At 34.7% G+C, this 15,134-nt stretch overlaps 2 protein-coding genes across 2 annotated transcripts; both read right to left on the reverse strand.

Annotated features, from left to right (window-relative positions):
* Nucleotides 1–1,177: 1,177 nt before the first annotated feature.
* LOC100254974 (uncharacterized) lies at nt 1,178–8,124 on the reverse strand. Its single transcript, XM_002271368.5, has 6 exons — nt 7,991–8,124; nt 7,131–7,713; nt 5,124–6,042; nt 4,886–4,981; nt 3,890–4,026; nt 1,178–1,593 (listed from the first exon to the last, which is right to left on the reverse strand). Exons 2-6 carry the CDS (start codon nt 7,337–7,339, stop codon nt 1,422–1,424), a joined length of 1,533 nt encoding a protein of 510 aa, XP_002271404.1. The 5' UTR covers nt 7,340–7,713; nt 7,991–8,124; the 3' UTR covers nt 1,178–1,421.
* Nucleotides 8,125–8,250: 126 nt separating this feature from the next.
* On the reverse strand, nt 8,251–14,417 carry LOC100249828 (sm-like protein LSM1B). Its single transcript, XM_002271440.4, has 5 exons — nt 13,589–14,417; nt 10,014–10,082; nt 9,806–9,921; nt 9,650–9,712; nt 8,251–8,645 (listed from the first exon to the last, which is right to left on the reverse strand). Exons 1-5 carry the CDS (start codon nt 13,647–13,649, stop codon nt 8,568–8,570), a joined length of 387 nt encoding a protein of 128 aa, XP_002271476.1. The 5' UTR covers nt 13,650–14,417; the 3' UTR covers nt 8,251–8,567.
* Between the last annotated feature and the right edge of the window lie 717 nt (nt 14,418–15,134).

The following is a 15,134-nucleotide window of genomic DNA, read 5'->3' on the forward strand; positions in this document are numbered from 1 at the left end:
TTTTTTTTTTAAAAATAGCTCTAAAATAAATGAGCTTGGCAATTTCAAATGGACCTCAAAAGGTAAAAAGGTTGTTGAAACATGAAAAAGGTGGTTGTTGAAAAGGGTGGATGACCAATACCAGTGGGCTTTCATCAGCACCTTGTCTATTGATTACATAAGCATATCGTGGTTTAATGGCCACCCTTCCTTTCCATTCGGGTAAATTTCCATTCCTCAAAAAGCCTGGCTTTGTAAGGAACAAAGCTCTTCCAACGCTTAAAAAATAAATGCTGACATGGTTATTTTTTATGGTGTGTCAAACTGTTCCATTTTCATCGTGCATAACCTACTAGAAAAGGTAAAATGGAGAACAAGTTGTCGCCAGCCATGGTGTCGAAGATTATTGGCTATACGCAAATATAACTTGTCCAATAAATCAAAGTGTATAAGCATGACGGTGATGTTTTGTGAATTGTGCGAGAGAAGACAAATAATTGAAATCGTGAATGACACAAAGTCCTACTTGATTAACTTTCCCTATTGTTTTTTCCAGTCAATAGAAACTCAGAAGTGGACCATTGGAAAGTAAAAGTCTAAAAGATGGAAGTATTCGTCATATGCTAACGTGGAGTGAGGAGCTCCTACACTACAAAAAATTCCAAAGTTGAGAATCCAGCTTGTATGTAATAAGTAATAACATCCTCTGGAAATATGAACTGTCCACCAAAAAGTGTCAATGAGTTGGAAAGACAAAATAATGATGCGAATCCCCAATATGTAACGCTTTCTAGGAGCAAGTTGCTGGCCCAATACTAAAAAGTAAATACTCCTCTCTTAAATTTTAAGACTTGATTCAAAAGTCCATTTAAAAAAGTCTTATTTGTAACCAAACACTTCAATATGACTAATTCTCTAGGAAGAACTATTAGATCCTCATTCCAATTTTACTTACAAGATCACATCCCATATTTTCATCTTCTTTTAACCAACACTGCTCAGAGGTTCTACAGGCCAAGCTGCGATCTGTAACAACAAAATTGGTTAGCTGTGCCCTGGCATATTTCTCAATAGTGCAAATAACTACATTTGATAAATCTCCAATGAATCTTTATTAACACAAGACCTCATACCGTCCCGGAAAACAATTAAAAATAAATAGTAGAGCGAAGTTTATATTGAACAGAAAAGAACAAGGTGAAGCTCTGGTTTGTGTGTGAATCTATTACTGAGCACTGTAAAATCCAACAAATATATAGTGGGGGAAAACTGGAAAGAGTACAAGATCTAAATGGACATTCGCTCTATGACTAGTCTTATAAATTTTTTGATGCAAGGTTGAGGAGAGAGCAGCTGGAGGATTGTTACAAGGATAACTGAGGGAATACAATTTAAGGAAATGGAGGGAACCTGTTTGAAATTTGGCGTGGTTGTGTTTCACCTTATTCTGTCTTCTCTTCTTCCACATCCTCGCTTGGTAGCCCATTACCACCATGCAAAGATCTGGCCTCTGGCCCCCCTCGAATGTCTTTCATAGGCATTGGGGATGGCTTTATAAGTGTCAAAGTATCATCCTTGTCGAACTCTTCACTCCCATCATCGGAGTAGGCATACCTGCAAAACATAAAAATATTTGGACAAGGGTAAAAGAATTGAGCAATGATCAAATAGGAGTTGAAAAGATGTTTGTGGATCAAAAAGGGCAGTAATTGTAAAACCATAAATCCTTCAGGGGAACTTTTGTCCCTCAAAGTGTGCTAATGTAACTAACAGTTGCCCCATTACTTGAAAATTTGCCATTTGTCTTATCAATTAATAATATTTTACAAGCTTATTCATAGAAATAGCAGTGAAAATTGAAACTCACCTCAAATATAAAGAAGTTTTAGGATCTGAGCTTGCTTATCCTTTACCAGGTTTTGTTTCCAACATGAATAAGTAGGTAAAGAAAATCACTCTTTCCAACATCTCAAATTGTTGTAGAAAAAAAACAAAAAGATAGAAAAAAACAACCTTCATGAAAAGTCAAAGTTGAACTAAAACTAGGAAAGAAAAAAAAAGAACTCATTTTGATTTATACAAATATCAAAAGGGCATTTTCATATTAACTAGTGTTACAAGAACAGCAGGAATAAGGGAGTTTAATGAAAAAGAAATAATGAGATTAATAATAGCAGATATTTTGGTTCGAGAGTGATTTCTACAATGCCATTATGATGGGCATGATAATGGTATACTATTGATGACCAATGATGGTAGCAGCACTTGAACATCGCAATTCGATGGTAGGCATGGTGACAGGTGTGCTTTGAGAAAATGTCATGAGGCTAGTGATGATTTCCATCCTGTGTACTGGTGGTACTGACACGTGATCCTATTGATGTGATAGTGGTGACTGCTGAGTGCTGACCCTAACAACAATTTGAGGACAGTCAAGGGTTTAGTAATGATGGTCATCATCATACAGCATATGACAACCTAATCTTCCAAGAAACTTCCAAAGACCCCGTAAGGCAACATTTTCGAAAAACAGTTCTCTTCATTTATTCTCCATAAAGTCGATATTTAATACAATAGTGTTTAAAATATTCATCATCTTTCATTTTTCTTCAGCTGAAAAACACTTAAATTTATTTTCAGCCAAAAGTCTATTCAAATGTGTTTTCTAATTTTAATAATCATTTTTTATTTTTAAAAATAGAAAACTGTTTTACAAAACATTTACCAAACAAGCCTAAATTTTGACCTGATCTAATGGTTAAATGAGTATTTATTTTGAAAACAGGCTAATTTTTAGAGCAAATTTAAAAAGTTTTTGGTATTTCTTGTAAAATATTCTCAAAAACAACTGAAAACACAAAATATAGGTTAAAAACTTTTACTCGTAAGGGTTCAGGGCTTTCACACAAAACAGACCAAGAAAACTTATTTTCACATTTAAGTTCCCAAATAGCATTTTGTTCTTGGGAATAATCGAAAACTATTCTCAAAAACTTATTTTTTTTATAAGCATTTTAAAAAATGTTACCAAATAGGCCCTTGATTTTCTGAAACTCATCTGTCTTCTGGTTTTGTTCTCCCTTAAAAAGGCAGCCACACACACCAAACCTCGCTACCAAGAAAGATATGATATAAGGCAGGCTCCAAAACTGGCATCCAAATCAAGCATACTATTTGGTGTTATATTGGACCAAACTACACCATTGATATGTGTTTGAGCTGATCTTAAACAAGACTCTTAAGTAGTAACCCCCATCTGGGGTTTAGGGACTAACAGTTATGAAGTTCTGGTCCACGTGACCCTGACGTAGTCTCTTAGCAAAGGCATCGGTATGATTCAATCTTTTGTCCCTATTTCATTGCATTTTACCATTACTATGTTAACCAACTTTCTTCTAGCTTATATTGGCACTTACCAAGTACAAAAGGTCATACAAGAGCAGAAGAGTTGAAAGTGTGACAAATATCATCTAGCCTCAGCCCACCCAAACATGCTCTTTATAAAGCACTACAAGTTGGGGAAGGATAGTGGGTTGCAACCTTTAAGATTGATGCTAATGATATTGGAATCTCAATGTCAGCCATGGGAGTGGAGACCGCAATAGAACAAGGTTTCCATGGTCAAACAAATGGTCCTAATCCAAAGAACAACCCATTGCCCTGTCAAATTTGTTTCTAGACAACAATACCCATGAGATTCTGACCCTGCATTTAATTGTGCCACTGTTCCCTAAATATTCCCCAAATTTGTCTATGTACACATTGGGTATTCTTAATATCCACACAAAAAAACCTTATCCCAAGTTCTGACTATTAGAAGGCACTTTGAACTTTTGTAAGAACATGGAAAATAACATCATATAACCATGGGAGAAAGAGGAAGACAAAAGAAAGGAGCCAAGCTTGTTACCTTGTTGAGTTTTGAGACGGTGCCCAAAGAGCACAGATGACACATAGGAGAGAAAAAGAAAGGACTTGCCAGAAGGCAGGGATGATCCATGCATTCTGCCACTGCTCATTGTACACATCACTTGACTTGAAATACAACTGCATGCACAAATAAAATTTGTTAGAGTGACTGCATTACTAAAACAGGGAGCAGAAAAGGTGCAGATAGGAGGGGGCATATTTAAAGAAGTGAAGGCTATGTTTGGTTCTTAGAAAATTAGAGAGAAAATGCAAGGGAAAGAAAATAGAAAGGAAAAGTAGAAATAAAGAAAAAAGTGAGAGAAAATAAAAAATAAATTTAAAATCAATAAATTATTTTTATAGCCTACTTCAAACTCATTTCGCTTATTTTAACTCTTTGATATAAACATTAAATAATTTAAAAATACATATGTTACTAACTAATTTTAATTTATATTTGATTTTCTTTGGTATTTTCCATAATTCAACCAAGTATGAGAAAATTATTTTTATTAGCATTTTTTTCTTTCCATAGTCCTTTCTAAGAACCAAACATAACCTAAGTTTTTCTCATCCACATTTTCCCAGAAAATTTGATCCAACCCCTCCTGAAATGTCATAGTTTCCAGATGGAAGACAATCTTATCAAAACATGATCAAATAAAAAGAACAATTCCATATGGCTCCTATATGCAAATTTAACAAAGATGTTCACTATGGTGAGTCTTAACACCCATATTTATCTCTGAAGGCTTATTTTTTAAATATCCATTCATATTATTCTCCCAGCACTTTCTGAGTCACAATAATAAAAATTTAGCCAAGAAATCAACCAAAAAGAAAAAATAGTAAAAAATCCCAGTATGAAAAATGTAGTCAACACCACTGGATACTTTGTGATTCTTTTTGTTCTTGATGCTGTTCATCGTTTAAATTTTAAATCTAAACATAAAACAGAAACTAAATGGACTACCCTTACTTTCCACACAAAGATTACCTCATAGCATATCCAACCCACAGATACTATAACAGCCACTGCCATAGCATTTGTAAATTTCCTGTAAATATCAAGTTTTGCCATCATCCGTTTAACCTGTCCAATATCATTTGTATCAAGTTCACTGAGAACAATAATTATCTTATCACTGAAGAAACAAAATGAAAATTCTTTTTCATTTTAAGAGAAAAGGAAAAATAATGCAAACTAAATATCCTTGCAAATGTAGAGCAAGTACCTGAAGTTTAGTTAGAGTAGCTGAAAGGGAAGTAAATATCCACAGAATGAAAAAAGCATCCAAGATTGCTACAGGGAGAACCAAGAATAGTCTTGCCTTTCCTGAAAGATCACTGACAGCACCAACATTTTCTACCAGTTCAAGCACTTCAGATGCCATAAAAAAGGTCACTCCAAGCATAACCACCTTAGATGTGAGACCGCCTAGAGTAGGTCTTACAACACCATAGCCCATTGAAACCATCAGGATGATCAAACGGGCAACTGTGCGTTTAACAGTGCCAAAGGTGACAGCCCATATGGTAGTCGCAGTTGGTCTGACACCAGTCTTGTTGAATTGAGCATAGTCAAAATACCAAAAGGCCATCTCAAACATGCCTAGTGTTATCACTAGTGTTACACAGTTCTGCAATGGAAGGACCTCTCTCCAGAATCTTGCATTCTGAGAGAACCAAAAGATTCCAAGAATCACAAAAGCAAGCGACATGATCCCATAGAAGTTCATAAGGGGTGCCATTCTTCCAGGGAGATAACCAGTGGGATTTTTCCATATGGTTTTTCCCTCTAAGACCACCTCCTTGAGTTTTGGATCACAATGAATGAAATACAAGTTATACATCCCAGTTTTCGTTATCTCCATGGATTTTACTTGCAATCTTGCAACTAGCTTATCCTCACTGAACGAGACCCCAAATACTTGGGGCCAGTCTGGATTCTTAGCGGAAGGGCGGTGAATGATTTCCCCTTGTGTACACACACCCAGTTTTGCAAGATCTGCTGTGCAACAAATAGCCCTTTGACCCCCATAAGCTGAACCCCCGATTGTCTCTCTATCATCCACTTCAAAAACAACGGCTTGAATCAACCCTGAGCTGAAGTTAGAAAACTCCTTGGGCCTCCGGAATTTAATCTTCTCAAAACTGGTTCCAACAACCATATACACCCAGGAAATAGTTCATAATAAGCACTGGAAGGAAGCATTTGGAACATAAAATTTTTCCTTTGGACACTAATATAAATAAAGAAAATGCCAAATATGGCCACTAATATTCAAGCTAGTTTTATTATAATATATCAAATCTGTTGCTTCCACTCGTACAAATGGGAGACGTATCCATGCAACATGTCAGATTCCATCACTCCTATGGTGTTTGTCTGTGATACTCCAATCCATTAGCAGCAGAAAATTCACATTTAATGTTCTCCTAAGAAAATTTCATATCAACAAAAAACTGGACATCTGGATCCAATTTATTTCAGTAAAGTCTTATACAGAAAATTAACCATTATCAAGCTCACTTATACTTCATTTCTAATTGTGACAAAAATATTCACTAAAATATGCAAAACCATAAAAATACTGGATAAATATTTGTTACTACTGATTGAATCAATAAATGTTTTCTTCTACTTCTTTAGAAATGTTTTTGTTGCTCCACGCAATTTAATTTATCTCACTTTATTTTATGGTCACCATCACTGCATCACATCCCATAGAGAAAAATCACAAAATTATAGGCATTGTGAAAAAAATGAAGTAAAGAATAACTGGAGGTGCAGCGTTGTTGCCAGTTGCTACCATTTATGCTGTTAAATCACCTTGTCATTGACCTACATTTTAAGATACAGATGCGCAAAAATGAAAATGCAAAATTTAAGAAAACTTGCTTGATTATTATACAAGAAGTGCCTCCAAATAAACATAAAAAAATAACAAAATGAATTGGAATCAGTGAAATTCACACAGCCAATTCCCCTAAATCGTTCAGAAAATCAAACAAAGCAGCTTCGATTTTCAATCAGATCTCCACAAACTACACTCCAATGTAGCCAGAAAAAACACAGACAATCACCAGAGACACGTAAAATCCCCGAATTCGTGTTCCACACATAACAATCAACACCAACTTTCCATGAAAGTGCAAGAGATCGCAACGGAAACAGAAAAAACGAGAGAAATCAAAGTAACATACAAAAATTACAGAAAAAATAAAACAAATTCACTCACCGTATAAAAGCATCTCCATTCGCAACTGCCGCAGTAGTGTTGTGAGTCGGGTGAGAGGAATAGATTCCTTCGCTCCCTCCATGGACGACGAACGCGTTTCCCTTGCCGACAAATCGCACGCCGGCGTATTCGTGAACTGAAGCTTCAACACAGAGAAGCCAAACAAAGAGGAGGAGAGGCAAAGCTGAGAGAAGCTCCAGCTTCGACATTGTCGCAGAAACGAAAACAAGACGAAAGACGAAGAAGAAGCTTCCCGAACAACCCTGAAACCCTAGCCTTCAATAGAGATCTGGTGATGTGATCGTGAAGGAAAGAGAGAGCTGTAGCAAGAAGGAACTAAGTTGAGATCTTGAGCTAGAGGGTTTTGGGTTAGATTTTAACCATGGTTAAGGCTTTATATGGTTTATAATTTATTTATAGAATAAGAAATGATAGGGTACGCGCGAGCAGACAACGGTCCACGCAATCAACGGTGGAAAGGGTTTTGAGCGAGTGATTGGACGGTGGATTGTTCTTCTTCTTTGACTAAAAGTCAGAGGTGTCGGTGTGGGATTCAGAAATGACACACGACTGTATCCATCGTCTGCACGAAAAGAAGAAAAAGTTATTATTACTGGCGTGTGTTGTGGGATTGAATTCACATTTGAAAATCATATTTTCAAAAAAATTATTAAAAATAAAAATATTAATTACAAGTCTAATATAATCAAAAAGTAAGAACCTTTAATTTATTTCTTATCCTTATTTCTTTTAACATTTCAATAATAAAATTCTAAATAAATAATAATTTAACCTTCAATTTACACTGAACCTAATATTATTCTAAACCCAAATCCGAGCCTAACCCATTCAAGACTTACCCACCTCAACCCGGTGTTCGGGTTGTACGGGTCAACTCACCCAAGCTGCAACCCAACTCCAGGTCACTGTGGATCAAATCATTTTCAAAGGAAGTTTGGACGTTACAAGGGAATGGAGAGAAGCCTTAGATTCTAATTGTGAGGAGAGTCCAATTCCACACAATATTCAGAAGAAGTCTTGTAAATTTTTCATGAATGGAGAATCAAATGTCCTCCCTCTGCAAAATAGAGAAAGGAGGAACACAAACATCTGAGCTACATCACGCAAAACCAACCACAGATTTTCAGATCAATTGGTTTGATTTCAGATGCCACAAATACGAGGATAAGCACTAATTTGGCATTTGTAAAACACCAAAAGAAGAATTTGGAACATCCTCTTCTCATCTGTGTCAAATAAATTCTTTGAAAATGTTACAGAAATGATATGTTGAGAGAGAAAGACGAGAAAACAAGAGATCGTCGTCCATCCAGCCATCCTTGTGTCTTCCCAGCACCAACCCAACCGCGATAATATTTGCGGACGTGACATTAACTTGAAGAAAAATGGTGGGACTGGATGTCATACTGATGTACATCAATCCAAATCGAGGAACTCCATTCTTTTCCTCATGGTGCCTTTAAGATCTGACGCCTCCCTTTCTGCTTTCTGTGCCTGCAGAGATTGCAATGATTCACGGTGATTTCACAGAAAACACGATCAAGGATTATGCACAGCAGAAGCTCAATCCAAAATTATTGGCAGTCCTTGTGCCAAAGTAAACATATGTAATGGTAGCAAAAGACACCCAAGAGCAAAACTAAGTTCAGAAATAAAAGGATAGACTGAAGTAGAAGGCAAAATAAAATGGTAAAAGGAAAATGATGAGATGGCTATATCCCTATTCCTCTCTCTCTCTCTCTCTAATATTTTGTGGTTTCATCCTTCCTGGGGAGTGGGGAAGATGGCTTCAAATAAAACTTTGCTACTCTGGAAAACTAATACTCTTATCATACTTCATGAGATTCCTTCCAGCCAGGGAAAATCGATATCCTGGCATATGTCATAAGTTTCAATTGGCATGAACAAATTCATTGCCCATAACCCAGTATAGATCAACAGTTGAAACCATGTTTTAAAACATTGGCTAACAAAGCCAGGGAACTTAAATTCAATAAGAAAGTGACCGTAACATCAAACTAAATATACCTATTATGATTTCTCATGAGAATTTGTATATTTTTGGCTCTCCATGCACAAATATAAATAACTGATAAAAAAAACATTCTATATAGGATATAAAATTCTAAAAGTTATGTCCACCCACCTTTTTTTCACATCTTTATTTAGGTAAATCTAAGACAAATATTTAAGATAGTACTAAATCCCAGAAATGCAAGATTGGTTCTCAATCAATGGCCCACAGTATTACATGCAACACATTGTTCCATATCAACATCATCTCAATTCCTAAGAAAATTATGGGCAAACTGGTGTATAAAGATTTAATTGGAGACAATCAAATTATCATTGGAAAATTTATAGAAGGAAATTATGTTTGCAGGAAGAATTGGCCCACTTCACAAGCAAATGATGATGCACCACACTTTGCAATATTGTCGTCACCCAGAAGACCACTAAATATATTCATTAAGAGACATCAAAGTAGTAGCAGTTACCCTTTTAATCTCTGCTGCTGAAACTCGAGTCATATGTGGGGGAAGTTCCTCCTTCTCCAAGTCCTAACCAACCAGAGGGAAAAACTTGAGAAGACACAACAGGTTGATTAACATAAATAACCACATAAGTCAAGTGCAAAAGACAAGATATCATACCAGCTCGCCAATCAAAACAACATTCTCCCCTCGAATTACATATAAACCTAAAGGGATGTCACAATAAAGATCACCGACAATTACTCGCTCACATGCACCCTCAAGAACGGCATTTGCTGTGATAAGAGTATAGAAATTTCATCAGTCATTGAAGTATCAAAATTAGCTGTCGAACCTGAATTAGCAGTGAGAAACAATAACAAAGTACCAAATTGATCAAAGGAGCGAAGTATTCCCAAAAGCTTTCGATTATCTCGCAGCAGTACAAGAAGTTTCTCTGCAAAATAAACAAAAGCTTAAGAACCAGTACAAATGGAAAGCCTCACAATTCGGAGCCACTATGCATCCACATTCCACACAAAATATGTAAGATTTAAGAAGTAAGATTTGACACACGTTCCTGAAAAGGGGTATCATAGCAGTTGCTTGAGATATATGATATAAGTGAATAACAAAAAGTTTACATAAAAGAAACAAAGACACTAACATGGAATCAATTAATCCATTTTTATGACAGAATAACTTAATTTATTTGTCCACATTTGAAATATTGTCATTGCTTGAGAGAAAAAAGGTTCCTAAAAACCTTGAATTAAACTTGCTAAAAAGCATGATATACATTGAAAACCCAAATCCTACAAGCTTAAGCTTTTAGGAAAATTGGTTGTTTAACATGGTATCAGAGCTTCATTTGTGGGAGGTCATGTGTTCAAGCTTCCCTACATGTTTGTTTCCCCCATTTGTATGTGTAAGTCTAAAAGGGCTATTTTTTGTTGTTTGCCTACGGATCTATGCATCTCTCCACATACAAATATGAGGTCACACGTGAGGGAGGGTGTTAAAAAGCATGATATACATTGTAAACCCAAATCTTACAAGTTTAAGCTTTTAGGAAAATTGGTAATTTAACAAAACCAAATTAAAAATGGACTCCAAAAAAAAGAAATCCTAGCATCCAATGCACAAACTACAAAGCAAGAAAACCCAAATTCATTTTTCTTGCTTGCAAATAGGGGATAATCTTCCCAAGATAAACCTTCATATGGCATTTAGATTGAACAAAAGATGCAAGTTCCTTATATTGTATGGTAGGTAGTTTTACTATTTTCCATAAAAACTCACAATATAGGATATTGCTCCTAAATTTGATTTATTCCAAGTTGAAAGTCTAATATAAAATTTTTCAACTAAGCAAAGAACACTTTTTCTAAATCCATGGCATCAAACACATATTTAATATTTCATGTCAAATTCATTTCTCTCTTGAAAAGAAGTGGCCTTCCCACGTAAATGACATTGTGATAAGAAGCCGCGCATGTCTAAAGCAACAAAAAGTATTTTTCCTTTAATTGCCACTCAAATTTTGAGTAGTAATTCTCATGAAATTCACATCTTTTGAGTGGCAATTATGTCTAAAAGACTCAATTAATATATTGTTGATTTTGCAAAGGTCACTAACATCTTTTGTGAGTTGTGGAGTGATTTTAAGGGGCAATTGATGTCAAAATGTGCAAAAAGGCTAATGAGTTCATGAGAAGATAGGGAAAATGATGTTGGTGATGGACAAAATGCTTAGATTTGTGTAAATAGTGAAATTGAGACAAAAATGAATAAGATTGATAAATAGAGGAGGAAATAATCATTTCGCAAAGTCATGCCAAATAAACCAGAGGAGTGAAAGTTGCAGGCAAGCTGAAGAGTGATTTCACATGAACATGTGAAATTCTCACACACATGCCAACTGGTCCAGAGAGTACTTCAACTACCGCAGCTAACAAATTTCCATCTCGCATGATCATGCGAAATTGGAATCCTCATGTGAAATGAGAAGTCCTCATGCTGAATTGCTGATTTTCGGCATCAAATCTTAGATTTTTTATTTTGGAAGATTCTAGAAGGCCAATGAGATGATGCTAAGCATCCACTTGACCTTGGCCTATAAATAGGAGCTTGAAACTCTCATTTTGAACCTTTTTCTTTTTAGCTTTTTTTCCATCTTCTTGTTTTTAACCATTTTTAGATCTTTTGTAAGAGTTTTTGCAATAAAATTTCCTTATAATTTCTTTCATTTTCTCAATAGCCAAATATATTGAGTGGAGCAAATCTTACAAACATGAGTGACTAGATTTCATTTTTCTTTGAGGAAGAAGGATCTAGAGTCAAATCTATAATGGATTAGTCACTTATGATGAGAAAATTTTATCTTTTAATTGCCTTAAATAAGGAATATAACGAAATCTTAAGATTCACCGAATGCTTAAGACTAGATTCAGTGAGATCATGTAGTTTCGTTATTGGATCTATTGGAAGGTAGTTAATGATGAATTAAGTTTAATTGTGAATAATTAATAAATGAAATTAGGATTCCTAATTTTAGATTTTAATGAATCTAGATTTAAAGCTAAATCAAATATCGGTTTAGGTAAGATTTTAAAATCTTCAACTACCTTAATGAAAAGTAGATCTTGATGATCTTTTCACCTTAATTTCTAGTGAATTCGGAATCTAATTACTTTTTCATTAATAGTTTTTACCCTAATTTTGGCCAATTTTATCTTTTCAATTACGATAAAATTTTCTCAACTTTCATTTCCAATTTTTTCACTATCTCATTTTTTTTCATGATAATCATCATCATCATCCCATCTCACTGTTTTCCCTCTTGATTGCCAAACAAATTCATCATCTTAGTGGACAGCACATAAAGCCTCTATACTACCATAACTTTTGTTAAAAGCCATTTTTTATCAGGCAAAAGTTACGTTAACATAGTTGAATTAGGTTATAAATTTGGTTTTGATCCAACAAAAATCCATCAATCACCCTTGGAGCTTAAAATTACACAACGTCAAACAACTACTTTAAGTCAAAAACAAAAGAGTGTGATCCAAAGATTTGCAGTTCCATATTATTGATGGCATTTTTAGACAAGATTCATACTGATCTATTGGACTTAGTCATAAAGGCCAAAGATAACTAAGGGTTAAACTTAGGTGGGTTGGCCTAGCCCAACCCGAAGTCTAGGTGAGAACTTAGACAATCATTTTCAATATTCGGGTTGGGATTGGGTTTAGTTTTTTCAACCCAAGAGTAATTTAGGTTGGCTAAAATTATACGAACAAGCTTTCTTAGAAAAATAATGAATGTTAAAGGTGATTCCTCAGATGTCTGTGAACAAGCCTCCCACCCATGGTTCAAATCCACCTGTCTACTCATTGCTTCAAAAATTCCTCTTTCTCCCCTCAAATACCCTAATTAACCTAACAAACTGTAATGCACATCACGATTTGTTTTTCTTGTTTTCTATGAATCTTAAATATTGAATGTCAACTAGTCTGTACTTCTTAAATTATTCAAACACGGTTGCCAGACCTTAATAATACTGCAAGTCCACATCCTTTCCTCAATTCAACAACATAAAATCAATCCACGCTAGTGGAAGAAATACCCTGCACTGAATCAAGCATTTTTCAACTATATGTCGAAAACCACCAAAGCTCTCATGCAGATACATACACCAACAGACACACATTACCCCTGAAACTATCCCCACTATAAAGGGTTTAACTTGACATGATAACGAGTAACAGTTAGTAAAATGGGGTCAGAACATGAAAAATGAAACTTAAACAAACCCACTCGTATACAGAATCCATGATGAATGAAAAGAACTACCCAACTTTTCAAAGTAAATTGTATATAGAAATTATCATTCCAGAAACAGCAAAAGGCAAAAATTTTATCATACATTAGTAAGTATTCAAGGGTGGAGAAAGAACTTACTGTCAAGATAGCTAGCAAGAGATGTGGATAGGTAGATATCTTCCGGGCCTGCCCAAGACATTGAGCTCAAACTTTTTCGGTATCTCAAAAATCACCGAAAAATTCACCAAAAAACAAACAAATGGCATTGGCAGCTCAGAAATCTCCCTGCCGCCTCACCACTTCCTACAATCCAAAAAAAATCTAAAATCCCCTAAAATCACAATTACCAAAAAAGGAAAAAGGAAAAGCCTAACTTGAACGCACTACACCACACTACACCGCCAATAACTCCACCCCCAACCACCAAAAAAAACAAACCCTAATTTACCACCAACTCCTCAAAGCCAGAGCCTTTCTCCAGATCCAACGCCTCCACTTCACCAAACCCTAAACCCTAGCAAGGATTCCCCCTCCGGGTTGATGGAACCAAAACCACTCAGATCCAATCGCACCGGAAGAGTTCCCAAGAAAATTTGGGGAAGAAAAAGAAAAGAAAATTCGCGAGAAAGTGCGACAGAATGAGAGAAAATTTCGGGGATTCCTAGGGTTTGAACCTTAGGGAGACTCAAAATCTTTTTCCCCTTTTGATTTTTTTTTTTTGTTTTTTTTTTTTTTTGAAATTTCTGAAAGATACCTACTTTCTCGCTTCGTCCGTCGACGACTCTCCTATTTGATTGAGAAATTAAAGGCTGTAAAATTTCATTAATTGAGTGGAACGAAGAATACGTGGCAGAAAGCGAGTGGTGGAGTCAGTGGAAAGTCAGAGGATATGGAGAAGACTTTTGGGATCTGAGGATGCCTTCGGTTTGACTCTTGGTGACTCTTTTGGCTCACGAGAGTCTGAGCTCGTTTGATCAGTATACTTGTACTCTCCTCTACCTATCCTTCCTTTTTTCTTTTTTGGAAAAAATCTAATAAAACCATTTTTATAATAAAAATGGAAAATCATAAACATAACTTAACTTATAAAAACTTGATGGGCGTGTTTGATGAGGACATGGGAATCAAAACAAATATTTTATTTTTATTTCTATTCTTTGAAAAATGAATTTGATAATTTTAATTCTTATATTTAAATATAATGATAATTTGTTTTCATTTTAATATTAAATAAAAATAAAATGAATTATCAATAATATTCATATATATATAGTTTAAAATAACTTTTTTATTTTAAAAAGTTTGATGAAGTGAATATGTTACACATTTTTTATATTTTAGAAAATAATTTAATTTCTTTATATTTTGTACCTAGGTTTCTTTTTTCTTTTTTTTTGAGAAAAGCATACACAATTTTAGAGTTAAGTATTTTTTAATAAAATTATTTTATTTGAAAATATTTTTTCAAAAATTACTCCTTTAAAAGTATTTATTAAATTTTATCAAATATCTAAAAAAAATTAAAAACACTTTTAAAATAAAAACACTTTTTAAAATTACTGATCAACTATAAAATAATTAAAATTTTACACTCCCTTGGATTAAAACAAGCAATGGTTATTCAACTCAAAGATAGCACTTATATCCTAATTTGATTTGAATATATTAAATTTGAATTTATCAA

This window comes from Vitis vinifera, chromosome 9 (assembly GCF_030704535.1).
Source record: "Vitis vinifera cultivar Pinot Noir 40024 chromosome 9, ASM3070453v1".
Classification (NCBI taxonomy): domain Eukaryota; kingdom Viridiplantae; phylum Streptophyta; class Magnoliopsida; order Vitales; family Vitaceae; genus Vitis; species Vitis vinifera.